This window comes from Papio anubis, chromosome 13, assembly GCF_008728515.1.
Source record: "Papio anubis isolate 15944 chromosome 13, Panubis1.0, whole genome shotgun sequence".
Taxonomy (NCBI): domain Eukaryota; kingdom Metazoa; phylum Chordata; class Mammalia; order Primates; family Cercopithecidae; genus Papio; species Papio anubis.
In genome coordinates, this window is record NC_044988.1 from 82,813,113 (window position 1) to 82,841,104 (window position 27,992).

At 43.8% G+C, this 27,992-nt stretch overlaps 2 protein-coding genes across 5 annotated transcripts; one reads left to right on the forward strand and one right to left on the reverse strand.

The window, feature by feature from the left end:
* Positions 1-49: 49 nt before the first annotated feature.
* C13H9orf43 (chromosome 13 C9orf43 homolog) lies at positions 50-27,981 on the forward strand. Of its 4 annotated transcripts, none has more exons than XM_009188235.4 (14): positions 50-315; positions 11,244-11,443; positions 11,558-11,693; positions 17,416-17,473; positions 19,431-19,531; positions 20,855-20,891; positions 21,626-21,798; positions 22,481-22,631; positions 23,331-23,388; positions 23,658-23,728; positions 23,951-24,038; positions 26,460-26,536; positions 27,195-27,258; positions 27,473-27,981. In XM_009188235.4, the coding sequence occupies exons 2-14, from the start codon at positions 11,293-11,295 to the stop codon at positions 27,700-27,702; spliced, it is 1,395 nt and encodes a 464-aa protein (XP_009186499.1). In that variant the 5' UTR covers positions 50-315; positions 11,244-11,292; the 3' UTR covers positions 27,703-27,981. The 4 variants fall into 4 exon arrangements, with proteins under 4 accessions (XP_009186499.1, XP_009186500.1, XP_009186498.1 ...); XM_009188236.4 differs by lacking the exon at positions 50-315 and adding an exon at positions 351-432; XM_009188234.2 differs by lacking the exon at positions 50-315 and adding an exon at positions 8,762-9,109.
* POLE3 (DNA polymerase epsilon 3, accessory subunit) lies at positions 5,380-8,782 on the reverse strand. The gene is made up of 4 exons (XM_031654413.1): positions 8,336-8,782; positions 8,164-8,249; positions 7,718-7,836; positions 5,380-7,121 (listed from the first exon to the last, which is right to left on the reverse strand). The coding sequence occupies exons 1-4, from the start codon at positions 8,399-8,401 to the stop codon at positions 6,949-6,951; spliced, it is 444 nt and encodes a 147-aa protein (XP_031510273.1). The 5' UTR covers positions 8,402-8,782; the 3' UTR covers positions 5,380-6,948.
* Positions 27,982-27,992: the final 11 nt, after the last annotated feature.

Here is a 27,992-nt window from a genome sequence, read left to right on the forward strand (position 1 = left end):
GCGAACCGCAGGAGGGAGGCCACGAGGGGGCGCAGGAACCGCGTGGGAGGGTCCCTGGGTGTGAGCTGGAATCGGAGGCGGTTACAGCCCAGGGTTCACTTCACAGCAGTCCTTTTCCCAGCCTAGGGCAAACTCGGCTCTGGTTAATGGCTTGGTGAAAGAATAATTGGATGTCAAAGCCGTTAAAACAGCACCATTATGCCTAACACAGTATTAGCTAGTCCATTTTTGCGGACTAAGCTAAAGTTGTTGAGTTCAGCGCCAGACTTCTAAGGTTTCAGAGAAATTTTGTACCAGTGTCATTTATTTCTCAGGGTACGGCAATGCTATGAGTTGAGAGATGTGATGTGAAAGACATGGGCATTAGGAAAACTCCAAGTCTTGATAGGGGCATCAGACCTACGATAGGTACAGTGATAGATCCGACCAAAGGTCTGTATGTGCTGAGGCAGGAGGGATCTGATGAGGCTTATGGGGGCTTGGGTAAACTAGTAGGATTGGATGGGTAAAATAGCGATCGGGGATCATCGCCCTAGCGAAGGAATGCCTTTCAAGTAGTTCTTCAGGGATTATTGAAAAGTTGACTTCGAAATGTAGAGGACACTAGTGGGTCACATTACACTTACTCTCAGATTTTATTTCTCAGCCCGATTCGGTGGCTCACTCCTGTAATCCCAGCACTCTGGGAGGCCAAGGCGGGCGGATCTCTTGAGGTCAGGAGTTCGAGACCAGCCTGACCAATATGGTGAAACCCCGTCTCTATTAAAGATACAAAAAATTAGCCGGGCGTGGTGGCAGGCTCCTGTAATCCCAGCTACTCGGGAGGCTGAGGCAGGAGAATCGCTTGAACCCGGGAGGCGGAGGTTGTAATGGGCTGAGATCATGCCACTGCATTCCAGCCTGGGTGACAGAGGGAGACTCTGTCTCAAAAAAAATTTTTTTTTATTTCTCAAAATCTGTACCCCAACCTGTTGTATACTTTATAATTTTAAATTTAAGGGGCATAGCGGCCTAAGGCTAGGGAAATATGACACTGCTTAGTTTCCAGCTACTAGAGTTCTGATCTGTATTCAACAAGGAAGGGGGTAGAAAGGAAATAATGTTTGCTGTGCATTAAAGAGTCAGGGACAGTACCATGCATTTTACATTCATTTATCTAATCTTGACAGCAACGATGTTACTGTTCTCACTTTACGGATTGGGAAAACAATTGCCAGCTAGATTAAATAATTTGCCCCATGTTACATTGGGCTCTCTCTGCAATGTCTGCTAATAACCACGCTCCATAGGGGCAATTATTATTTGTTTTTTCCCAGATTCCCTGCCCAACATTTCTTTCCTGACACCGGTTCTGTCCCTGAGGTTATTGATAACTAAAAATAATTAGGACCATCTAAGAGCCCAAATAGAATGGGAAATTTTAAAATGTTGCTGTTTGGTGTAGCCTATTTCCCTTATGTCTTTTCTTGTTCTTGACGGAAAGACCTGTTCCCACTCTCCCCCCAGCCTCCACCTTTTGAAACATTTTACCTTAATCTTTCAGTATTGTGAATGCAATAATATGAATAAATCTTAAACACATTGTTGAGTAAAAGAAGTGAGACACAAAAGAGTATATAATATGATTTCATTTATATTAACTACACAATCAAGCAAAATTAAACTGTGCTGTTAGGACTCAGAATAGTGATTTCCACTGGAGAGATGGGGAGGATTGAAAGGGAGATTAGGCTGGGTGTGGTGGCTCATGCCTGTAATCCCAGAACTTTGGGAGGCCAAGGCTGGTGGATCGCTTGAGCCCAGGAGTTCAAGACCAGACTTGGCAACATGGTGAAACCATCTCTACAAAAAGTACAAAAATTAGCTGGATGTGGTGGTGGACACCTGTAGTCCCAGCTACTTGGGAGGCTGAGGTGGGAGGATTGGTTGAGCCTGGGAGGTCATGGCTGCAGTGAGCTGTGATCGTATCACTGCACTTCAGCCTGGGTGACAGAGCAAGCCTGTCTCAAAAAAAAAAAAAAAAAAAAAAGGGCCGGGCAGCAGGTGGCTCAAGCCTGTAATCCCAGGTCACTTTGGGAGGCCGAGGCGGGTGGATCATGAGGTCAGGAGATGCGAGTTACTATGCCTGTGTCTAACATGGTGAAAATTCATTCAGCTCCACACTTATTTGTATCTTTTGGTTTGTATATTATATTTCAATAAAAACAATTAAAACTAAACTATTGTGTCTCCTAGGTAGGTATATGGCATTGTGCTAAATGCTGTGAAAAGCATAAAAAAGGAACAAGAAAGAAAGCAGACTGCTGATTACCAGGGTCTGAGGAAAATGTTTCCAAACTAGATAGAGGTAGTAGTTGCACAACATTGTGAATGTTCTAAATGCCACCGAATTGCTCATTTAAAAACGGTTAATTCTATGTTCTTTGAATTTCATCTCAGTCTTAAAAAGTGAGTTCACTAGATACAATGTGGTATTCTGGGTTGGCCCCTGTAATCGAAAAAGGACGTAAGTAGAGAAACTGTTGAAATACAAAAAGCTTATTTAAAAAAAAAAAACAAAAAACAAAAAACAAAAAAACCCAAAAAACAGAGCAAGGCCAAAGGTCTTTGGAACAGAATCCCAGTTTTCATAAATTCATGGTAAGGTCTTGAGCAAGTCACTTCTCTCTGAAGAACCTCAATTTCCTATCAGTAAAAATAGGAGGTTAGGCTATAAAAGTAGCTTTGAATGGGTAGGGACGAGAACCACCCCCCCCACCTCCCAAAACCAAATCCGCATCTCTGGGCATGAAGGGCTATGGTTTAAAAGTGTAACATTACCTTAGCCTAGTAAGGAACTTGAAAAGTCCAGATAACCACTATAGTAGTGATAGAAGTGTGGTGGGGGAAAAACTGGTGGGTAATGTCAAAGATTTTTCCCAGTTGTTAAATTCTGTAGTTTTTGTTTTGTTTTGTTTTGTTTTCACACAGAGCCTTGCTCTGTCACACAGGCTGGAGTGCAGTGGTGCAGTCTTGGCTCACTGCAACCTCCACTTCCCAGGTTCAAACGATTCTCCTGCCTCAGCCTCCCGAGTAGCTGGGACTACAGGATACCATGCCCGGCTAATTTTTGTGATTTTAGTACAGAAGGGGTTCCATTTTGGCCAGGCTGGTCTTGAACTCCTGACCTTCTGATCCACCTGCCTCAGCCTCCCAAAGTGCTGGGATTACGGGTGTGAGCCACCGTGCCCGGCGAAATTCTGTAGTTTTAAAGTAATAGTCCCTATTCTCAGGAAACATGTTTTTCTTAGGTAGTCCAAGTTTGGTGACGAATGGGACAGAATTAACTAAAGCCATATGGAAGAGTTCTTTTGGGGATTCATCGTTGACTAGAGCACACAGCCTTGTTAGAGTGGCCGGTTAAAATTGGTAGCAGGGCGAGCCCTTCTCATGCAGGCTTTGAATAATAGGTTTAAGTATATATTTAATAGGAAACTAGGAGGGTCTGTAACCCAGCAATGCTCCAGGAAGATCCCCATGCCAAGTAATCCACAGAGGAAGCTAGGGGAAGAGGAGATGAGGCAGGGGACTGAGCTTAAAGGAAGCCACAGGAGTTGAGCAGTGCTCATGGGAATTAAGAAAGGATGTTTCTACTGCGAAGGAAAAAGCTATTAGATCTAATGAGTATTGGGGGTTGTATCTTTGTGAAATGTTATTTATAAATTTATGATTTGAAAAAGCTATGTAGATTTGGCCGGGCACGGTGGCTCATACCTATAATGCCAGCACTTTAGGATTCCGAGCCGGGCAGATCACTTGAGGTCAGGAGTTCACGACCAGCCCGGCCAACATGGTGAACTCCTATTCTACTGAAAATACAAAAATCAGCCAGGTGTGGCGGCGCAGGCCTGTAATTGCAGCTATTTGGGAGGCTGAGGCAGGAGAATCTCTTGAACCCAGGAGGCAGAGGTTGCAGTGAGCTGAGATGGCACCACTGTCCTCTAGCCTGGGTGACAGAGCAAAAGTCCTTCTTAAAAAAAAAAAAAAGGAACGCCTGTAATCCCAGCACTTTGGGAGGCTGAGGCAGGCAGATCACCTGAGATCAGGAGTTCGAGACCAAGACCAACCTGGCCAATGTGGTGAAACCCCGTCTCTACCAAAAATACAAAAAATTACCTGGATGTGGTGGCTGGTACCTGTAATCCCAGCTACTCGGGTGGCGGAGGCAGAATTGCTTGAACCTGGGAGGCAGAGGCTGCAGTGAGGCAAGATCGCACCGCTGCACTCCAGCCTGGGTGACAGAGCGAGGCTCTGCCTCAAAATAAAATAAAATAAAATAAAATAAAATAAAAAAGCTGCTTACATAGATAATAAAACACTGCGGTTAAGAGATAATAGAGGTAACAGCAGTGCTGCTTCATAGGGTTTAAGAGTTAATACTTAGGGCTGGGTGTGGTGGCTTACGCCTGTAATCCCAGTATTTTGGGAGGCCGGGGCAGGAGGATTGCTTGAGTCCAGGAGTTGGAGACCAGCCTGGGCAACATAGACAGACTTGTGAAAAGTTCTTGCACCGGCCGGGTGTGGTGGCTCACTCCTGTACTCCCAGCACTTTCAGGCATGCGAATCACGAGGTCAGAAGATTGAGACCACCCTGGCTAACACAGTGAAACCCCATCTCTACTAAAAATACAGAAACAAAATTAGCCAGGCATGGTGGCGGGCGCCTGTAGTCCCAGCTACTCGGGAGGCTGAGGCAGGAGAATGGCGTGAACCCTGGAGGCACAGCTTGCAGTGAGCCAAGATCACGCCACTCCAGCCTGGGAGACAGAGCAACGATCCATTAAAAAAAAAAAAAAACTTTCAGCAGGTGTGGTGGCTCATGCCTGTAATCCCAGAACTTTGGGAGGCTGAGGTGGGTGGATCACCTGTCAGGAGTTCCAGACCAGCCTAGCCAACATGGTAAAACCCTGTCTCCACTAAAAATATAAAAATTAGCTGGGCGTGGTGGCGGGCGCCTGTAATCCCAGCTACCTGGGAGGCTGAGGCAGAATTGCTTGAACCTGGGAGAAGGAGGTTACAGTGAGCCGAGATAATGCCACTGCACCCCAGGAGGTTACAGTGAGCCGAGATAATGCCACTGCACCCCAGCCTGGGTGACAGATTGAGACTCTGTCTCAAAAAAAAAAAAAAAAAAGAAAAAGAAAAAGAAAAAAACACTCTTGCAGTAGTTCAGAGCCCTTGCCTGTGAATGAGCAGCACCTGCTGGTCATCCAAGGCGATGCAGGATCTCATGTTTACAAAGGTTTGGCCAAGTCCACATGCCAAAAACTTTTATGGAGAGTATCATCAGGGGTTCTCTCCAAAAACACACTACAAACAAGCGGCATGAAACAGGAGGCATCATTTTTTAACAAGACTTTTATTTGTACAAAGCATTACAATCTTCTCAGCATTCTTCACTCACAAACTTTTCACTGTATTTAACAAGTTAACAGTGTCAAACTACGTCACTACCTGTCAAACCCCAAGCGCTCAACTTAGAGAGAAACAAAAAGTGCTTGGAGCACTGAATGGAAACAGAAAAAAACTAAGAAAGGCCAACAGAGATATTTTAGAAGCAGTTAAAGAGGATGGTTTAGGGACAGTTAGATTCCTGAGCACCATCAGATTTCCCTTAAGGTTCAGAGGGGCTTCACAAAATAATTTTTAGAAGACACGAGACAAAATTAGCCAGGCTTGGTGGCACGCATCTGTAGCTCCAGATACTCAGAAGGCTCAGGTGGGAGGATCACTTGAGTCCAGGATTTCAAGGATGCAATGAGCTATGATCATGCCACTGCACTCCAGCCTGGGCCACAGAGAGACCCCATCTCTTAAAAACAAAACAAAACATGAGATTAGAACTAAGGAAACAAGAGATCAGAGGAACTCACACTTTGGAGTATTAAGCAGGTAATCAAAGCTTCCAGACTGACAGAAGTGAGAAAAGGAGGGAGAGGAGAAAGTGGGATGGGGGACAGAGGAGAGGCAGAGGAGAGAAAGGAAGCAGGAGGCACAGAGGGAGAAAGCTGTGCCTACAGGAAATAAAGTTCGGAACTCATGAATTGAAGAATGAAAAGCTATCGTCACAAGTCTGGGAGATGGACTTCAAGAAGAGAAAGCCTGGGGTTTTACACCTTCCAGGAGGTGATGACAAATCCTAAACCTGTATAGTGACAGAGAGTAAGGTACACCTGACACTATGCCATCCGTTTCTGTAAAAGACAGACACTGGCACCCTTGCTTGACTAATACCATTCTACACTGCTGATTTAAGAGTATCTGTGATCAGATTACCACTACACCAGCAGGTCAATCATCTGCAGGCAATATAGAAAGGTTTTGAGCCAAGCGGGTCTATGAAAAACAAAACCCAGTTAATGCTCCTGTCAAGTGAAGAGACAGATTTTGTTATTCTCCCACAGCATTTTAGTACTTTCCTAAAGCTTACTCATTCTGAGCAGTCTTAGTAAGCTACTGTCAAAGACTGTGCAATCAAACATAGGCGACCATAAGCAAAGCCCCAATTTTTCCTGAGCCCTGGCTGCTTCTGTGATCTGGAACACAGCAGGCAGCATGGAAGTTATTATTACTTATTTGGGGGAATAGGGAAGACTGCAGATCAAAAACCATCTAACCATACATTTAAGTAACCAAAAGCGATCAACTGACTAATTTAGCCGCTCAGAATCCCTCTTGTCAAAAAGTCATAATCTTCAGATTGATGAAGGAAAACAGGATTCTGCTACTCAGATGCTTTCAGTGTGGTGAGTGCTGGTTTGGATGGTATTTCTAGTCAGTTTTTATTCCGATCTTTTCAGGCACTTTTGCCTGAGACTACTCTGCCCAGCATGGAAAAGCTTCACAGAAACACGTAGCACGTCTCATCTCAAGTGGTACCTTCCAAGCTGCTACAGTCTCCCACCCTATTCAATTGTCTACTTCTTCCTCTTCATTCTGTTCTTCTTCTTCCAGCCTTTCTTCATCTTCGTCATTGTCCTCATCCCTGCTCTTGTCTTGCTCTTCTGAGTCTGTTTTTTTGTCTTTGTCCTTCTTCTTTTGCTCTGAGGCCTCCTTCTTGCCTTTCTGCTCCCGCCTATATGCTGTAAGGAGGAAAGAAGGGGTTAGGAGACAGAGCTGAAAGTGAGCCAGACAGACTGCAGGAGCTAATTACATTATACAACTGGAAAAACAGAGGCAGGTGGGTGCGGTGGCTCACGCCTGTAATCCCAGCACTTTGGGAGGCTGAGGCGGGCGGATCACCTGAGGTCAGGAGTTCAAGACCAGCCTGGCCAATATGGTGAAACCCCATCTCTACAAAAATACAAAAATTAGCCGCACGTGGTGGCATGCACCTGTAGTCCCAGCTACTTGGGAGCCGGAGGCAGGATAACTGCTTGAACCCAGGAGGAGGAGACTGCGGTGAGCCAAGATCCCACCACTGCACTCCAGCTTGGGTGACAGAGCAAGACTCCATCTCAAAAAAAAAAAAAAAAAGAAACGGAGGCAGAAAAGGAAAAATAACTTGCTTAGCATCACAAAACAGATCCGAGGTAGTGTCCATCAAACTGGGTCGAGTCACATCAAGTGCTGGCTTAGAGAACTTAAAGGGACCCGCGCTGAGAAAGTCTCAGGGCCAGATGAACAGGTCACACAGGATGACCATCTACGTGGTTTTAGAAGACAGAAGGCTCGTTACCTTCCAGAGCTTCCTTTAATGGGGTAACGAACCGCTGGAACTCCATCTCTTCCATGGCTGAGAGCACATCACTGGCATTCAGCGTCTTGCGCTTTCCTTTCATAGCAAAATTGTTGGCACTGAGAGAAGAGAAAGGCTGTCAGACTCCCTCTTGTTTGTAAGGGGTGAGTGGGAAAAGGAGCACCCAGAGGTGGAAAGGGAAAACCTGCCTCTTACATGCATGGATTTTGGTGTGACATGGATAAGTCCTTCCCTTCTCTGCACAAAAAAAGCTTAAGCAAAGTTATTTTGTTGCGTTACTTTGCTTCAGAACTTGTAGGAACTGGCTGAGGACTGTGAACCTGTCCCGACCGAGGGAGGACATAATCGTTGGGGTTTGTGGGCTCCCGGCCAGGAACTCCCAGCCAGGTATCCCCGCGCCTCCCTTATGCCTCTGCCCCGCTCACCAGGATGTGGCGTACAGCACGAAGACGCTGGCGGCGCGGGAGATGGCGCTCCGGGCCTCCTTGGAGATGTTGACACCGTCCGGGAGCTGCGAGGAGACCGGAGGTGAGCAAAGCTGCCGGTCCAGCACTTGCTTCCCTCCTGCCCGTTCGTCCGCCCCCCCGAGCTGCTCACCGCCTCCTTGATGATCCTGGTGATGACGGCGTTGGGCAGGTTTAGGTCCTCGGGCCTCTCCGCCATTGCCGCCGCCTGGGCTGAGCCTCCCTCTCGCCTCCGCTTCAGGCAGCTACTGCGTCCGGACTTCCCGCGTCGCTACGGTCTGACCCTCCGGAGCTTCCGTCCCGCCCCACGTGGCCCACAGTGTCCTACAGTGCTCTGCGCGCCATAGCCTCCCTCTTCCCCCTAGCCCCGCCTCCGCCTCAAATACCGGCGCATCCGGATTTTGAAGCCGCAGTGGTTTTGGCCCGCCGAGGCTTCCATCCAACCCCACCCCACCCCGCACGCCCCTCCCCAGGTCCGTTTCTTTGCCTCTCGCCATCGCTGCGTCGGGAACCTTCTCATCAGCTTATTATGGCTCAATGGAGTTTCCGTCCGTTTTCCATGGTGCTCTGCGCCGCTGCTTGGCGACGGTGCAGCCGGGCGCAGCGTGTGGGAGACGGAGGAGTGGCTGACGCGGCTGGGCGGGTCCCTTTAGGGCCGGAGGCAGGGTGTGGCCGGCCGGGTCCGTAAATCTCCTCACCGCGCCGCAAGGGGCCGCGTTTTACCACTTCTTTTAGCAACCCTAAGCGGTTTGGAATCCGCTTTGCTCTTACAGGACCTCAGCCCATCGTGATCAGATTCTCGCACTTTTTTTTTCTTTCCTGGAATGGAGCGGGCAATCTTTTTCCATCTCTACCGAAGTTGATGTTCATTTTTAATATTTTCGCCCCTCACACCTTTGTAATAATGGTACTAAAACTGAGTGTTATTTAGATTTTTGTTGTAGTTGTTGTTTGTTTTTAACGTGAACTATTTATGTAGCCCGGGGATAATGTTGGCCATATAGAGATGCGCCTGATTAGGTCTCAGGAGTCTATTCGGGCTGGGCAGGTAACGAAAGGGCGAGAAGCAGCCTTTTCATTGTAAGAAGAATGCAACATTACATTCGCTTTCAAAAACAAACCGTGTTAAAATTGTATTTATTTTTCAGTTAAATTGTTCATCATACCTCTTTTCCAGTTAAAATCATTCTCAAGGTTTTGCAATGGCGTTTTAAGTTGTTTTAAAGTTATTTTTATATTATGTTCGTGGAAATTCTCACTCCCACTGATTTGTATGTATGTATGTATGTATTTATTTTTGACAGGATCTCTGTCCCCCAGGCTGGAGTGCAGTGAGGCGGTCTCGGCTCACTGCAGCCTCGACCTCCTGGGCTCAGGTGATCCTCCCACCTCAGCTCCCCTAAATAGCTGGAGCTACAGGTGCATTCCATCACACCCAGCTAATTTTTTTGTATTTTTCGTAGAGACAGGGTTTCGCCATGTTGCCCAGGCTGGTCTCGAACTCCGGGGCTCAAGTGATTTGCCCTCGGCCTCGCAAAGTGCTGAGATTACAGGCGTGAGCCCCCGCGCCCGGCCTCCCACTGAGAATTAATGCTGCTTTTTTCCCTTCAAAACGGAAGTCTCAAGTCGCCATTTAGTTTTCCTGCTTTCGATAGAAGCCTGTTTACAGAGAAATATTTTAAAACAAAACAGCAAATGCTATGATAAGTGGCAACTGAAAGTGCTTCAATTAGAGACCATAAGGTCTGGTGGGGGTACTCCGCTTGGATAGAACAGACCTGGCTGAAAACAGGGCTGCTCAGCGCTAGTCAGTTGCAGTTCAGCTGGAATTGGGCCCAGTGTTGTCAAGTATTTTGGTCCCTAAAAGGAATCAGAAATCTGGACATTGTGGGCTATTTCAATTTTAAAATTGGTTTAAAGTGCCAGCCAAACAAAACAAGTCATAGGCCAGGTGCAATCCTAGGCTGGTAGTTTATCTTTGATCTAAATTATAAACTGTTTAGAACAGGGAGTTTGTTTATTACTGTTCATGTCCAAAGCAGGTCCCCTCACATATTTAGTAATCAATAAATGTGTTGAATAAAAGAAAGAAATGGACGCTGTCCTTAAAAAGTTCTTAGGGATGTGGTAGTGGTTATTGATTGCCTAAAACACCTCTAGAAAGGAAAAGATGATAATATTTATTGAGCACCTCCCATGCGTAAAAGTACATTATCTCATTTAATGCTTGTGCAGTCCTACTTAGGGATTCCCCTCCTGCTTATTTTATTTATTTATTATTTTTTTGTAGAGAGGGGGTAACTCATCTTGGCCTACCAAAGTGCTGTGATTACAGACCTGAGACACCAAGTCAGGACCCTTCCCCCTACTTGAGAGAGAGGTGTGAAGTCACTTGTCCAAGGCCATATGGCCAGTAAATGAAAAGCTAATGGCCTCTGATGCAACTAGGAGTGTCTAGTGATTTGCTATTTGAGCAAACACATTCATTGCTGGTGGGTATTTTATCTGCCTGCGTGGGAACTGAAGCACATTGAAAAACGAAACATGTCTTCCAGGAGTTTGGGCCTTCTGAGACACTTCTGTGACTACTTTGGTCATAATTTGATAATGCTTTTTGGAGATGGTGACATCTTCTCCCTGATGACTAACAAAGGGGAAAAGGAAAGGATGGAAATATTTATTTGGAACAATATGCCAGGCTTTTAATATTCATTAACTAATTTTTGTAATGACCCTGTGAAATAAACTTATCCTCATTTTACAGTGAAGTCAACAGGCTCCGACTGGTTAAGTCCCAGGTCACTCAGCTATTAAATAGCCAATTAGGAGACCTGAAGTCATTCTGCTCTCAAACTCTTGCCATTCTACCTCATTCTGAGATATTTTCATACTTGTTTGTTATCCAATCTTTAACTATTTTGTGGCCATCATTTACCTGTATAGGTTCAACAGAAATGTGTTATACTTTGAGTTCAAATTAAGATCTGGACCGTATGGCTAATGTATAATACTCCCTAATTATGTGGTTGTTGATTTTCCAGAGGACTGGAATGCTGCAGGGTTGGCCTTTGGCCTAAACCATTTCTAGGTATGGACTTGCCAGATGAGAGCCAGTGGGATGAAACCACCTGTGGCTTTGCTGTTTGTCAGCACCCACAATGCTGGGCAACTGTCCGCCGCATTGAAAGGGGCCATCCTCGAATCCTTGGCTCAACCTGCAAAACTCCCCTGGATGCTGAAGGTGAATTAGCCAGCTTCTGTCCTCTCCCTCACGAGGTCCTTAATGTATTTATGTATGTGACTTCCTTTCTCCAGGCAGCATGTTAACATGTTTTCTTCTGGTCTGTCTTCTCAGATAAACTCCCAGTGCTCACCGTGGTAAACATCTCGGATTCCTGCTTTGCACCTCGTCATCTACCAGAATGTACCGTTACTAAGGCCCGTTCTTTATTGTCTCGGAGTTCAAAGTTTTACTCCAAATTTAATGGCAGGTAAATTATGATGGAATCTTCCTTTAACAGCCTATTGTCTCAAAATTCTGGCTTATGATTTTCCTTATCCATGTAGTATACTTTGAGAAAGCCAGATTAAAAAGAAAATACCAATTTGGTTAAAGAAGTGGTGAATAGGCAGTGGGAGACAGAAAGAAACACTTCCTGCTTGTGCTGTAGGAATTGGTTAATTTGGGAGGTATATTGGTTCGGAAGGGCTGTCATAACAAAGTACCATAGACTGGGAGGCTTAAACAACAAAATTATTTTCTTATAATTCTTGAGGCTAGAAGTCCATTATCAAGGTGTTGCCAAGATTGTTTGCTTTTGAGACCACTCTTGGTTTGTAGATGGTAATTTTTTATTCCCTGTGTCCTTTTTATTTATTTACTTTTTTTGAGCCAGGGTCTTACCCTGTCACACAGGCTGGACTAGAGTAAAATGGTGTGATCATAGCTCACTGCAGCCTCAACTTTCCGGGCTCAAGCGATCCTCCTACCTCAGCCTCCCAAGTAGCTATGACTGCAAGTGTGCATCATCGTGCCTGGTTAATTTTTTTGTTTTTTGCTTTTATTAGAGATGAGGTCTTGCTTTGTTGCCTGGGCTGGTCTTGAACTCCTGGCCTCAAGTGATCCTCCTGCCTTGGCCTCCCAAATTGTTGGGATTACAGGCATGACACACCATACCGAGCCCCTCTCCCTATGTGTTAACATGGTCTTCCCTCTACGCGTCTGTGTCTTAATTTCTTCTTACAAGGACACCAGTCTTACTGGGTTGGGGCCCCCCCATGTGACTTCATTTTTACTTTAATAACTTCTTTTTTTTTTTTTTTGAGATGGAGTCTTGCTCTGTCACCCAGGCTGGTGTACAGTGGCCTGATCTCAGCTCACTGCAACCTCCGCCTCCCTGCTTCAAGCAATTCCCCTGCCTCAGCCTCCCAAGTAGCTGGGATTACAGGCGCACACCACCACGCCCAGCTGATTTTTTTGTATTTTTAGTAGAGACAGGGTTTTACCATGTTGGCCAGGCTGGTCTCGAACTCCTGTCCTCAGGCAACCCATCCGTCTTGGCCTCCCACAGTGCTGGAATTACAGGCATGAGCCACTGCGCCTGGCCCTTAGTAACTTTTTAAAAAACCGTATCTCCAAATACAGTCAAATTCTGAAGTACTAATTGGGACTTTAACAGACGATTTTTGGGAGGACACAATTCAGCCAGTCTTATCAGCATCTGTAGATCAGAAAACTGTCCATATATGCCATCTTTCTTTTTTCTTTCTTTTTTTTTTTTTGAGACAAGAGTCTCACTGTGTCATCCAGGCTGGAGTGCAATGGCACGACCTCTGCCTCCCACGTTCAAGCAATTCTCATACCTCAGCCTCCCGAGTATCTGGAATTACAGGCATACACTACCATGCCTGGCTGATTTTTATATTTTTAGTAGAGACGGAGTTTCACCATGTTGTCCACGCTGGTCTCAAACTCCTGACCTCAAGTGATCCACCCGCCTCAGCCTCCCAAAATGCTAGGAGTACGTGTGAGCCACCATGTCCAACCCTGTCTTTTTTTTTTTGGTGGGGAACAGGGTCTTACTTTGTCACCTAGGCTGGAGTACAGTGGCACGAACTTGCTCACTGCAACCTCCACCTCCTGGGTTCGAGTGATTCTCCAGCCTCAGCCTCCCAAGTAGCTGGGACCACAGGCACGCACCACCACACCGAGCTAATTTTTGGATTTTTTTGTATAGACAGGGTTTCGCCATGTTGCCCAGGCTGGTCTTGAACTTGTGAGCTCAAATAAATTGTACACTTAAAAATGGTTAAAATGGTCAATTTGTGTTATGTGTATATTTACCACAGTAAAAAACTCATATCCTTATATTTTCATATCACTTGCTATTTTCCTTATTTTTTAAAAGACATGTTACATGCATGGATGAATGAATAACATAAAGGGGTTGCTCTGTAATCCCAGAGTGTTGGGGTTATTCTGTAATCCCAGAGTGTTGGGATTACAGGCGTGAGCCACCATGCCCGGCCCCTGTCTTTCTATAATGATATTTTATTTTTAGGTATGAAACTATTTGTAAGCTCCATGCCCGGTATGGATATTTTGTTTTTAGGTATGAAACTATTTGTAACCATCATGCCCGGCCACTGTCTTTCTATAATAATATTTTATTTTTAGGTGTGAAACTATTTGTAAGCTCCTAAAGGAAAGAGCTGTGGCTTTTTTTTTTTTCTTTTCTTGAGTCTCCTACAATGTCTATGTACCCAATGAGTGCTTGCTGATACACGAAACTAAGGGACAGGCATCTGTGGAAAGCTTAGACTTAAAAAATTCAAAGACTTTGTTACCTGGAATCAAAGCACCAGTGATGGCTCTTATAGTAATTTCTTTTCTCCTGTTCCATTTAAGTAGCCCCTGATGATTTCTCTTTGGCTAACGATGGTATAGGAAGAGGCATGACTACTTTCATGTTCTCTAGGACTTGAATTTTGGTTAAACAGCGGTGTTTCTCAGTCAGGACCTATGATGTGCTTCACATTCACACGCAGGGACACACTCCACCCCTGCCATGCCCTCCGTGTATAGCGCAGAGCTGTGAGAGAGCTGCCTCCTCTAGTCAGTTCCCTGTTTCCACATCTTCTTCCTTCAGTGTGTCTGGCTTTCTGCTTCACACTCTGTGTCGGAGACCAGTCCCTCATGACATGGTGGGTGTTTGCAGTGGCTTCTGAACTGGCTTCTCTGCCTTTTCTCCTCGAAGCTATTTTACATATGGCCAACAGATTAATCTTCCAAAAATACTGCTTTGTTCATTTCCTTGCTCGAAAAGCCCCTTTATCAGCACTTTGTTTACTAGAGAACAGACTCAAACCTCCCAACTCTGGACTGGTGGCCTCTCTCTTTACTGTCTGGCTTCTCTAATCAGAGTCCTCTCTTCTTGAACACCAATTTTTCCTCTGTGCGAGACTGGTTTTCTGATTGTGCTTTTCTGTTATGCAGTTTCCTTAACTGTAAAGGCCTTCTTCCCTCCTGTCGCTTCATTAAGTCCCTGGCCTGGCCTTATCTGGCCTTCCTACTGGACCTCATCTCGCACTTCTCCCTTCCTTGTTGAATAGGCTCAGGCCACACTGCTCTTTCAATTCCTCATCTATGCCACACCTTCCACCCCAGGGTTTATGCCCCTACTGTTTCCCCTGAGTAGAACACTTTTCCTCTTTTTTTTTTTTTTTTTTTTTTTTTTTTTAAAAAAACACTATTGACATTTTGGACCAGATAATTCTTTGTCCCTTGGGGCTGTCTTGTGCATTATCTGATTTTAGCTACTTCCCTGGCTTCTACCCACTGAATACTAGTAGTACCCTGCCTCCAGTTATGACAACCAGAAATGCCTCCAGACATTACCAGATGTCCCCTGGGGGCAATATTGCCCCCTCGTTGAGAAATACTGCCCTAGATCCTTCCAGCTAATTCCTTTCGGTCCTTGAGTTTAAGCTTAAATGTTGCTTTTTCACAGAAGTCTTCCTCGACCAGTCTATTGAAAATTTTCTTACACCCTCATCATCATTTAACCAAGCATCCTTTTTCTTCAGTTCTTCTGATCTGAAATGATTTTTATTGATTTGTTTGCCGCCTCTCATGAGAATGTCAGTCCCTACAAGAGCAGGGACCGTATATTTCTTTTGTTGGCTGCTCTGTCTCCTATGTCTTCAATAATGCATGGCATATAGTGGAAACATAATAAGTATTTGTTGACTGAGAGAATATGGTCCTTTTCTTCTGTCAAGGTTGAGTTTTCTCATTTCCCATTAGCCTCTGATATTCTCTCTTCCAAACTACCCCTAGTACTTAGAGTCCCTGACATGCTTATTGATATTTATATGTTTATCTCCTAAGTCCAGCTGGATTTTAGGCCCTTTGAAAGCAGGGGCCATGACATTTGTTTAGTCATTCAATTCACAACTGTATGTTACTGGGGGCCACTGCGGCGAATGCTGGGGATACAACAGTAACAGCATACAGTCTTTACCCTCAAGGGACTTTCAGCCTAGTTGGGGAGGCAAAGAAATAAGCAGGTCGTATGATGAGTGTCATGAGAGGACTGCCCCCTGGTGTGTGGGAACACCAGAAAGGGTTCCCAAACCAGGGCACTGTCTTCTGTGTAAGTGGCATCTGTGCCTAGACCAGAAGTCTGAGCAGTCTAGTGAAATGGGGGTTGTAGGTGGGAGGTTGGCAGGAAGAGATTTCTAAACCATAGGAATGGCATATCCAAAGGCTTGGAGGCAAGAGGAAATTCTATCTGTATCAGGAAAATAGTTCATTGTGCCTAGAACATAGAGCAGGAATGGAAGAGTGGTCAGAGATGAGGCTGGGGAGCTGCGGTAGAAATAGGAAGCAGGTGTCTGTGTCATGTAGAACTTCATAAAGCAAGCTGAGTGTTAGGTCTTTATCTTTTTATTGTTTTTAAACTCGTCTTACTATCATTCCTAAAGGTCGTTTTCATTTACCCCTTGACATTATTCATTCATCCATGTATGTAACATGACTTTTAACAAATAGGAAAAATAGCAAGTGATTTGAAAATATAAGGATATGAGTTTTTTACTGTGGTAAATATATGCATAACAAGAATTGACCATTTTAGCCATTTTTAAGTGTACAATTCATTGGCATTAAGTACATTCACAATGTTGTACATCCATCACCATTATCCATTTCCGAAATGTTTTCATCTTGTCAAACAAAAACTGTATCCATTGACGGCAACTCCCCATTCCCTCCTCTTCCCACCCTCTGGTAATCTCTATTCTGTTTTCTGTCTTTATGAACTTTCCTGTTCTAAGTACCTCATATAAGTGGAATCACACAACATTTGTCCTTTTGTGTCTGGCTTATTTCACTTAGTATAATGTTTCCAGTGTTGTAGTATATACTGTAGTCCCCCCTTATTTGCAGGAAATGTATTCTCAGACTCCCAGTGGATGCCTGAAACTGTGAATAGTACCAAACCCTATATTTACTATGTTTTTACATATACATACATGCTTATAGTAAAGTTTAATTTATAAGTTAGGCACACTGAGAGATTAACAACAATAAGATAGAACACTTATAATATACTGTGATAAAAACTCATGGTGTGAATATGGTCTCTTGTGGTCTCTCTCTCTCTCTCAAAATACCTTACTTACAGGTGCTCCTCTATTTTCAGACCATAGTTGACTGCGGGTAAGTGAAACCATGAATAAAGGACTACTGTATCAGAATTTCATGACTTTTAAAAGCTGAATGATATTCTATTGTATGTATATAATGCATTTTGTTTATTTTATAATAAATTTTTAAATTTTATTTGTTTTTATTTGTTTATTATTTATTTTATGTTTTATGTTATTTTATATTTTGAGCATCTATCTCAAAGTACTTAAACTTTTATTGATGGTGATATGACTGTCTCTAGCTGGAGAGAAGAGTAGGCTGTGAATTCTGTTTGATGGAACAAATAGTTGTGAAGTGTTTGCAGTGTGCAATGTCTGTTTAGGAGCTGTTCCAGGAAAAACAAACAAAACTTAAGGATATGGTGAGACCCTACACTCGTTTGGTAAGCATAAAGCCCAAGGTTTTCTGTAGATAAGTAGAAGGGTTTCCTCTTAGCACTAACTTTATCATTCCAATAAGTGTTTTGTATTTCTGTTTTATGTGTGGAACTCATTTTTTAGGCCTCCGAAGGGTTTACCTGACAAAAGTTTGATCAACTGTACTAATAGACTTCCCAAAGTAAGTCACAGATTTTAAAAGGTACTTGCTCAACAATTTTTCTTTACTAGTGGAAATAAGCTATTCTGCCTTTATTTGAAATTATTCCTCAGGAGGACTATAATCTGAATAGTAATGTTGATAGTAACCATCTAATATTGGGTCCTTGCTATATGCTAGACTCTGTGCTATCTACATGCCATATTGTTTTCAGAAATCCTAGAAGTCAGTGGGATTGATTTGTATAGGTTAGGTGTAGGTGAGAATTTTCTGTCTCTTTCCTGCATAGAACATGTTCAGCTACTCAGTAAATACTGTCATCTCATAATCAGGGAAACTGGAATGCTGGAATGTCAGACCCAAATAGGCCTTAAGGTCATCTAATCTGATAACTTACAAACTGTTCAGCTTATGATCTACAGTAAGAAATAGATTTTACAAAAAAAAAAAAAATCATGGAACAATCCTTAACTATGAGTGATATACTCTAATATTTTCTGTCCTATTCTGTTTTATTCTATTTCGTTTTTAAACAATATGGTCTGTGATTCAAAAAACTTGATTTTATGACCTATGAATAGTTGCAATTGCAGTTTGAAGAACACTACAATGGTTTGATAGACCACAGTCTATCTTATATATCTTACAGATGAGGAAACTCAGTTGGGAAGTGATTTGCTAAAGCATACAGCTAGTTAGGGGTAGAGCTAAATTAGAACTTTAGAAAGAAAAATCCCTCCTACTTAACTATGGTAAAGAGAGATTTACTATTCTTTGCAGTCCTACTGGATGCCTTTTATTTTTTTCATGAGATGCTTCACTTTTCAATATTATGTGTAATGGAGAGTATAAGGAACTGCGATGGTAGATGGTTTTGAATGGACAAATTGACTAATCACTTTACCTCTTTGACTTCTTTAGAACAAGAGGATTAGATTAAATAATAACAACAACAATAATAATGATTATTATTATTTTAAGAGACAGAGTCTTGCTCTGTCACCCAGGCTGGAGTGCAGTGGTATGACCATGGCTCTCTGTAGCCTCAAATTCCTGGGTTCAAGCCATCCTCCTGCCTCAGACCCCTGAGTAACTGGACTATAGGCACACAGCACCACACTTGGCTAATTAAAAACTTTTTGTAGGAACAGGGTCTCACTATGTTTCCCGGGCTGGTCTCAAACTCCCAGCCTCAAGCAATCCTCCTACTTCGGTCTACCAAAGTACATGAGTTGTCATGCCTGGCCTAGATTAAATTATTTTAAATTAATTATTTGGAGAGATAATGTATGAACATGATTTTTAACTTCAAAAAGCATTAAAAGATTTATAATGAAAAGGAATCTCTCCTATTACTTCCAAGTCCATCAGTTCGTCTTCACAGGGACAACCTTATTTTGAATAGTTTTTTCGTATGTGTATCTTACCAGGAATATGAACTAGGTGATTTACAAGGTTTCCTTGAGCACTAGTGTTCTAGGATCCTAAATAGCTAAATGTGAGAAGAGTTAGCCTTTGACTTTTATATAGATGCCTATAATTGTAGTCAGATTGTAAAACACCTTGCGTCTGTTTCTATCAGTTCTCTTTCTGCTCCCAAGCTACAGATTGTAATGTCTGCAGGATCTAAGTCTTTGGCATGGAGTAGGCAGGATAAGTAGTGTTCCTGTAGGCAAGCCCCAGGGCACCCTCATATGGGATCGGATTGGGAGTTGCTAAATGCTACCCTAATGGCACAGGGAAGCAGGGGAGATTATTTGCTTATTAATACTAACTCTTGCAGATACCTATACTGATATCTGATGGAGGAGGCCGGTTTTTTTTTTTTGGGGGGGGGAAGAATATTATGAAGATGTCTTGGAGATGGGAAACTTAAAATCATCTTCTGTGCCACCAAACTCTTTGCTTAGCATATCCTTAATCTGATACAGGAGTTTAGCACCTCAAGCCATACATGGGCTTTATATCTTTCTCTTAGCTTCCAGTGTTGAATTTGAATGAGACGCAACTTCCCTGCCCTGAAGATGTTAGAAATATGGTTGTATTGTGGATCCCAGAAGAAACAGAGATACATGGGAGGTGAGTATCATATCTGGAACTCAGAGGCCTTTGACTCTATAAATCTCTGATGTCTTCTGCAGGCCTCCTTTTTGTGATCTTCCTTTTCGCCAACTCATTGCAAGTAGCAGGAGGCCAAGCAGAGAAGGTTGTGGTCTTTTGCATCTGCTTTTTGCTACACTGGAATTTTAACGTAATGCATTTTGAGATTCATGCTGTGGGATTTCTCCATATCAAATTTCACATGGCAGTAAATAGCATACAAGATAAGGCTCAACTTACTTGTAAGGCTTGACTAAGAAATAAATGCTCTCTCTTAGTTTTTCTGGTTAACCACTTGCAACAAGTGAAAAAGTTCTCAGTGAAGCATGTGAATCTCTGATCTCAACCCCAGGGCCTAGTACAGTGTACAAAAGCAATAGCATGTAGGACTTGTGTACAAAACAGAGTATGACAAAGATCATTTGGTGAAGGCCCAAAGGCTTGCTAATATTGACAACCATCAGGAAAGTGTTTGGTTCTTCTTTCCTGATCCTTGAGGCTTTCAGGTTCTTAAGTGACATTTAGAGATGATGAAACTTAAGAATTTCTTTTTATTTCATTTTGTTTTTCTTTTTAAAAAATAATGCTATGAGTGCTTCTCTCTATATATGTATGCATTTGTGTGTATATATGGTATAAACAAATGAAACACAACCCTAAGGGTTTATTTCCTTTCATGTGAAAGAAGCTCAGAAGTAGGCAGGCTAGGGCATGTGAGCTTCATGAGATAATCAGAAACCGGGGCTCCTTCTAGCTTTTTGGGCCTTCTCCTTAGCCCATGAATTGCACCTTCTAAGGAGTTTCATGGGTGCTTTTAAGGTATAAGTTGGCTACTAGAGCTTCCACTATCATATCCATGTCCCAGGCAAGGAGGAAGAGGACAGAGCAAAAAATACTTCTTACGAAACCTCTCTGTGTCAAGCAGCGAGGATTTGGTGAACCAAATAGATTTGGTCCCTGTCCTGTTGGAGCCTTGTCAGGGCGAGTCAGCCATTACAGACATAACCACACCTACGTATATCATTTCTAATTTGGATTCATGCTATGAAAGCAGATAACTGGATTGCCTGAGAGATTAATGGGAAACCTAATTTAGATAGGAAGATGGGGGGTCTTTTTAGCAGAAGGTGCTTGGGCAGCAGGTACTGCTGGGCTCCCGACCAGCTATCTTCAAGTACTGATCAAAGATAGGAATATCCTTGGAGCTTCTGTTTAAGATATCTGGGAATAAGTTGTGCTTATTCTTATTTCAAGTCCAGCTGAGAAGCATGTTTTGTTTTGCTTTGTTTTGTTTTTCTCCAGCCAGCATGGGAAGAAGAAAAGAAAGAACTTGACAATGGTGAGTTTGATGTTTTTGTGCAAATCTTTATAATATTGCTATGTAGAGTTTTGTTTTCCTTTCAGGTCTCCTCCACCTTACCCCCATTCTTTCCTGAAATGATCCAAATCTGCTAAAGAAAACCCTTCTTTAGGAATAATTAACCAAACCATTCTCTATTCAGAGACTCCTTTTCTCTGTCTCCTCCCTGTAGGGAGATGAAGAGCACCTTGAGATAATAGGAGGAACTGTTGTGTATTCAGGGGAGTTTTTGGTCAATTAAAAACTAATCTCCAATGTGATGAGATAGAATTTCAAAGGACCAGGAGTTATAAGACCTGGGCTTCTAATTCTAATTGTACCATTTGTGAGTAAATGTGACCTTGGATAAGTCACTGTAAGACTTCTATGTCCATGAGAGTAGTGTCTTGGTTCATTTTGTTCATTGGTGAATCCCCATCCCCAGCCCTGTGCCTGACACACAATTAGACAATAAATTTTTGTTCAGTTTGTTGAGTGAAGAAATGAATGACCTTTCGGGAAAATGAAACAAAACAACGAATCCCTGTGTGATCAGTATACAACAATAGAGTTGGGAGCTTGAGAGGGAAACATGAGGTGGCCTTCATCATTTAGAGGAGGCAAGCATGGCTGGAGTACATGCCAGGGTAGTATTGAGAGGCAAGAATGTTGATGGAAAGGACTAGGCTCAAAAAGAGCGCTTTGGAGAATTCTTTCCATTGTTTCTCTTCCAGAAAAGCAAGTCATTTCTGGGTCTCTCTGGAAATCAGTCCGCAGAAACACGAGTAGGAACTCCAGGGATGACTGTGCCTCCCCCAACCCCAGTGCAATTGTCTAAACAATTCAGTTCAGATTTCCTACCTCTCTGGGCTCAATCCGAAGCATTACCTCAGGATCTACTGAAGGAGTAAGTATCATGTAGGTCTGTGGGAGAGCCAGAGCACCTGCTTTTCACTGAAGCTGAGATGGTTCTAAATGGTGTGCTTTTTCTGAGTAGGGCTGGGAGAAAACGATCACCCCAACTTGTTTACTGAACTCTTAGACTTACCAACAGGCAGGGATGACCATCATAACCACCACTATTTATCACACTTACCGTTTGCCCAGCCCTATGCTAGGCACATCACATGTACTTTCATTTAAATTTCCACTAGGAGGTAGGCACCGTCACTCTCTTCTTTTTATAGGTGAATTATGAGTAAGTGGTAGGCAGAATGTGTGGTCTGCAGTGAGATGACCTTTGAATTTTACATTGAAACTTAACTGGCTATGTGAATTTTGGTAATGTATTTAGCCTCTTAAAACTTCATTTTCCTCATTTGCAAAGTGGAAATAATATCTGTTCTCAGGTGTTGTAAGGATTTGGTGTTATAAAGCACATGAGTCTGACATAGAATCAGCACTGGGTATATGCAGCCATGATGATCGTAGTTGCATCAGAAAGATGTTACCGAATGAGCACTTGTTGGTACAGGCCTTTTCAGACCCAAAGTGGAGATTTCTTGGAGCCCTTTACATCTCTTTCTCCTCAGTCATGCTTTCCAGGAAGAGCTGTTGCTGACTGTCTGGCTGTCCTCTGTCCCCTTCAGACTTTTGCCAGATAGAAAGCAAACCATGCCCTGCCTGGAGATGAAGATAAAATTGGCCATGATGAAAAAGAATCTTCCCTTGGAAAGGAACCGACCTGACAGTGCGATTTCTTCTAAGATGTTTCTATCTATACACCGCCTCACCCTGGAAGTAAGAGCAAGGAAGCAGCAGGGAAGAAGCCTATGTGAAAATTCAAACCCATCTCTCCTCAAATCTGGAAGAGTTGACATTCTATTCCTTATCTCTCTTCTTCCTTTCCACTCTGAACCCAAGCCCCACAGAAGGCTGGGCTCTATGTAGGTAAAAGTCAGTCAAGGGGGAAGTGTTGAGAGAGCAATGTTCTCTATTTCTTTCTTTTTTTTCTTTTCTTTTTTGAGAGACTGGGTCTCACTCTGTCACCCAGGGTGGAGTGCAGTGGTTGATCATGGCTCGCTGCAGCCTTGACATTCTGGGATGAAGCCGTCCTCCCACCTCAGCCTCCAGAGTAGCTGGGACTACAGGCGTGCGCCACCATGGCTGGCTAAGTTTTAAGTTTTTGTAGAGACAGGGTCTCACGATGTTGCCTAGGCTGGTTTCGAACTCCTGAGCTCAGGTGATCTGCCCGCCTCAGCCTCCCAAAGTGCTGGGATTACAGGCATGAGCCACCGTGCCTGGCCATGTTCTCTGTTTCTTCTGCACTTTGTTCCCCACACCTTTTCCCTTCCTCCGTAGCCCCTGGTACAATGCTGCAAAACACTGGATTCTTAAAATGTGCTTGTTGACTGGATGAATAAACGCATTTGGGGGATACATTTGGAGAAAAGGAAAGACCTGCAGTAGAGCTTTTCTTTTTCTTTTTTCTTTCTCCAGAGACCCGCACTGCGATATCCTGAACGTTTGAAGAAATTACATAACCTGAAGACAGAAGGTAGATTTGCTGTTGCTGCTGGATCGCTAGGCACCATTTTCTGTTAGCCCACATTTCTCATACTTTAACATGGTCCAGTTCAGTTGTATTTGTGGCCACAGTCATACAGGGTCACATGTAGAACTCAGGAAACAATGGTTTCAGGAAGCAGCCCCTCTGGCTTGGTCCTTACCAGGGAGAGTCACCATTGTGAAGGAAGGCACAGCAGGCATTCCAGTGGGAGAGAGGGGGCTGTTAGAAGAGGATCAAGCTGGCTCTCTGGTCCCCAGGTTACAGGAAACAGCAGCAGTGGCAGCAGCAGCAGCAACAGAGGAAAGTGAAAACACCTATTAAGAAACAGGTAGAGTGGCAGTGAGGGGCTTGCTGGGACTGGGATAGGTAGCTACAGTCTGGAATGGGAAGGGATGTGTGAAGGGTGGGAGTCTCCTTGTTTTCTATCTGGTTATAGATATAAAGTTCTTGTCTGGTTGTAGATGTTAAATTCCTTCTTTTTGATTTCTTTTGAAAAAGGTTTTCTTTACTTCCAAAAATCCTAATTTGTTCCTCCTGATGTGGGTTTCAGGAGGCTAAAAAGAAAGCCAAGAGTGATCCAGGGAGCCAGAGCACTTCACATAAACATCCAGTTACCACTGTTCATGACCCTCTCTATGGTAAGGGGAATATATGCTTGGTTGGGGGTGATAGGATCCCTGAGGGGTAGGTATCTGAGGGCTGGAAAAGCTAAACATGCTCTTGTCATTTTGAGACCTGCCTTTGTCAGGCACTCAGAATTTCTTGGAATGCTTCAGTCTGTCTGGTCTCTCATGCACCATCCTTCCTTCAGAAATTTACTAAACAAACAAGCTGGGCCAGATGTCTGCTTCACATGGGGGCTTGAAAGATGACCATGAACATGAATCACAGTCATCTTTTCCTCAGGTTCTACCTTAGAAAAGGCAGAGCACTTTGAGGATCAGGAGAGCAGCAAGCCCAGGTTATTGAAGAGAAAACCCTGAGGGCCCATTGTCCAATGAGGCAGGGAGAGCTGGGGCTCCTCACTAGAACCCCAAAAGAGTTCTAAGGAAGCAGAGCTCCAGGGCCCCCTAACTTTCCTGCCACAAGGTAGAGAGTCTCCGGAGCCTCATGGTAAAGTCACACACATTGTCTAGCTCCATCCAGGAGTCAGGGAGACAATTCTCGTCAGGCAGTTCTTTTGCTCCAGTGCTCAGGCTGGACACGAGAAAGAACATCTCCCCTTTTTGGAGTCCTTATCATGTCTGAGCTCAGGCATATACTTACCCCTATCCCTCTGAAATTTTTCAACTTGAGTGGAGAATGGGAGGAGGGAAAAAGAATCCCCCCAAACCTTGGAGAATGGTTGTGCCCTTCTCAGACTAGACATTGCTGACTTTAATATGAAAACAACTGTTTAATCATCAGAAAGAGCTTTCCAATCCTGGGGCACTGGGGGAGCTGAGATGAGGTTTCCTGTAGAAGGATGCTGCCCTCTTGCTTTTCTTCCTATCTCACTTAGTTGTCTGATGCCAATGATCTGCTCTAACCTGAAGGTTAGAAGGTTCCTGCCCTTCTCATGGGAGGTGGACAGAATCAGGGCTTGGCCCCGGGCAGGAGGTGATGTATCCAAGGTTAGCACTCCATCTAGGGTGACCACTCTGAATTCCATTCTGGTGCCTTTTGTACCCCTTCCCAATGCCTCCAATAGGAGCAGTTTTGCTTGGGTGACTGGGGTGCCCCTGTGAGTCATGTTCTTAGAGCAGTGGTCAGTCCTCACTAAGTTGAGAAAGGCTTTATGGAAGAGATGATTTTTGCATTGGATCTTGAATATGTGTGGGAGTTTTCCTGATATGGAAAATAACTCTTGAGAGGGAATAGCCTGTGCAAAGGCATCTAGGAGGATCATAGCTGCTCAGGAAACACTGAGCAGTTGAGTGTGGTTGTGGGGTTGGGTATTTAAGGGAGAGTGGTCTACCACGCCAAAGAGGTAGGCAGGGGCTTGTGTGGACTGCTGAGTCATTTGACCTTTATCATCCAGGCCAGTGGTGCTCCGCCTTGACTGTACACTAAGACCGATTATGAAGCTTTTATGTATGTATGTATTTATTTATGACGGAGTTTCGCTCTTGTTGCCAAGGCTGGAGTGCTATGTGTGATCTCGGCTCACCACAACCTCCGCCTTCTGGGTCTGATTTCAAGCGATTCTCCTGCCTCAGCCTCCTGGGTAGCTGGGATTATAGACATGCGCCACCACGCCTGTCTAAGTTTTTGTATTTTTAGTAGAGATGGAGTTTCTCCATATTGGTCATGCTGGTCTCGAACCCCCAACCTCAGGTGATCTGCCCACTTCAGCCTCCAAAAGTTTTGGGATTACAGGCATGAGCCACTGCGCCCGTCCAAGAAGCTTTTAAAACTCTAATACTCAGGCTGTATCCCAGCTGTTAAATCAGAATTTCTGGTGGTAGAAACTAGGCCTCAGTGTTTTTTGTTTGTTTGTTTGTTTGTTTGTTTTTTGAAGCTCTTCAGTTCTCCCAGTGTACAGCTAAGGTGAGAACCAGTGCTAGTAGGGAGTCGATGGAAATGCTATATTTTAGCATAATGCCTCAGGTGGCAGCTTGGAAGATGTTTGTTTAGGGAAAGGGAGATTGAGAAAAGAATGAATGAATCTTCTTACGGACTAGTTGGGGAAGCAGCTGATGCAAAAGAAACATAAAACTAGAGGTTTTTGTTTTTGCTTTGTTTGTGGGTGCATGAGGGATGGCGCAAGAAGATGAGTCACATTCTGGTAAGATAAGTCACATTCTGTGAAAAGGTAGATTAGGGTTTCTTGGAGGAATCCTGGGTCTTTTAACACACACTTGACCGTAATCTCTAATTCTGTAATAGATTAAGTTACAGTCCCAGGTGAGCAGAATCTCAAATAAAACTCAGAAGGTCTAACTACCTTTTACCTGCCATCAAGGTCTTGTCTTTTCCTGGATGTGGAGTCACTTGTAGACTAGGGGTCACCTAGAAGCCCCAAAAGAGGATATGATATGCCAATAAGAGGAAGATTGAATTGACTTTTTGGTTACTAGGTTACAGAACTCTGCCAGGTCAGAACAGTGACATGAAGCAGCAGCAGCAGATGGAAAAAGGAACCACCTCGAAACAGGTGACAATGTACCAGGCCTCTGCTAGGACCCGGTTTCAGTTATCTATTACTGTGTAACAACCTCAAAGCTTAACTGTAGTGATTTGTTATTTCTAATGATTCTGTGGGTGACTGGATAGTTCTTCTTTCCCTGCTTGAGGTCACTTAATGCAGCTGGGCTGAGGCTGTTGGCCAAGTTGCTGGTTTTCCTTCCTGAGGCCTCTGCATGTGGTTTATTTGGGCTTTTTGATAGCATAGTAGTCTCATGAAAGCAGTTTCTTAAGGGATGGGCCTGGAACTAAAACATTGTTACTTCTGCCACATTTTCTTGGCCAAAGAAGAAACAAGTCCATCCCAGAGTAAATAAGAGAAGAAATAGGCCCTATCTCTTGATGGGAGGAACAGCATGTGCATACTGGAATGGGATGAATTGTTGGAAGCCATATTTGGAGGCCATCTGCCCTTAGTTGACTGCAGGGAATGGGAAGGAGTGGTTCTAGGTTCATTTGGATAGCATGGAGGGCAAAGAATGTGTGATACAAGCTTCTCTTCAGTCCCAAGAGGTGGGTCTCTGGCTCATCTTAGATGTTAATTTCTTCAAGAAAAGCATCTTTTAGAAAAATCCTTTTAGTTTCCTAAAGTCTTGATTCAAATTTTCTTATACCCCGATGAATTTCAGGATTCCACAGAGAGACCAAAGATGGACTACTGTGACCATGTGGATTTCCACCACAATGTAAAAAGTAAGTTACTAGAGTAGAGGAACCTTAGTAAGTGACTGAGGATAGGGAGAGTTGAACCTGTGTTGTCCAGGATAGTTTACCTCCCTGAAGGCACAGTTCCCCTATCTCAGACAAGTCCTAAAAAACATCCCAGTTTTTCCTTTTCTGTCCTCCATTTGTCGTAGTTATTTGAGAGGAGTTTACAGGTGCAATTAATGACTACATCTTCTTTTAGGTCCTGAATTGTATGAAACAGAACCCACTAACAAGGACATTAGTGCTCCGGTGGAAGCTGTGCTAGAAGCCCAGGCTGCCAGGCAAAAGAAGATCTCCTTTAACTTTTCAGAAATCATGGTTAGAACAGGCTGGAACTCTGAGCTCAAACTACTGAGGATTCTTCAGGAGACTGATGATGAGGATGAGGAGAACCAGTACTCTGAGGCAGAGAAGCCTCTGGAGGAATAGACTGAAGGCATCCCCTGGGGCAGCCGTGTTCCAAAGTGGGATGGTTGGTATCCTGAGGGCAGCAACGTTTCACGTAAGGGCAAGAGGAGAGGGGCTTCTGCTCTCTGGAGCCTTTACCAGGGCCTGAGATCTGAGCTTAGGGATTCAGTTTTCTTTGTTCACCTCTACTTGCCTCTAAAATAAATGTAGGAGAAAAATCCCCAGCCCTTTTAAATTTAGATTATTTCTCTTGCATTAGGGTCAGTATAATTTTGGTGATTAAACACAACTGCTTCTCAATTAAAAGACTC

Bases quoted from the DNA above. Each gene is read 5' to 3' on its own strand.
- POLE3 (XM_031654413.1), bottom strand. From the start codon at position 8,401: ATGGCGGAGAGGCCCGAGGACCTAAACCTGCCCAACGCCGTCATCACC. The intron at 8,250-8,335 runs GTGAGCAGCTCG...GTCTCCTCGCAG, and splicing joins CCAGGATCATCAAGGAGGCG to CTCCCGGACGGTGTCAACAT. The intron at 7,837-8,163 runs GTGAGCGGGGCA...CTCTTCTCTCAG, and splicing joins GTGCTGTACGCCACATCCTG to TGCCAACAATTTTGCTATGA.
- C13H9orf43 (XM_009188235.4), top strand. From the start codon at position 11,293: ATGGACTTGCCAGATGAGAGCCAGTGGGATGAAACCACCTGTGGCTTT. The intron at 17,474-19,430 runs GTAAGTCACAGA...TCTTTCTCTTAG, and splicing joins GTACTAATAGACTTCCCAAA to CTTCCAGTGTTGAATTTGAA. The intron at 20,892-21,625 runs GTGAGTTTGATG...TTTCTCTTCCAG, and splicing joins AAAGAAAGAACTTGACAATG to AAAAGCAAGTCATTTCTGGG.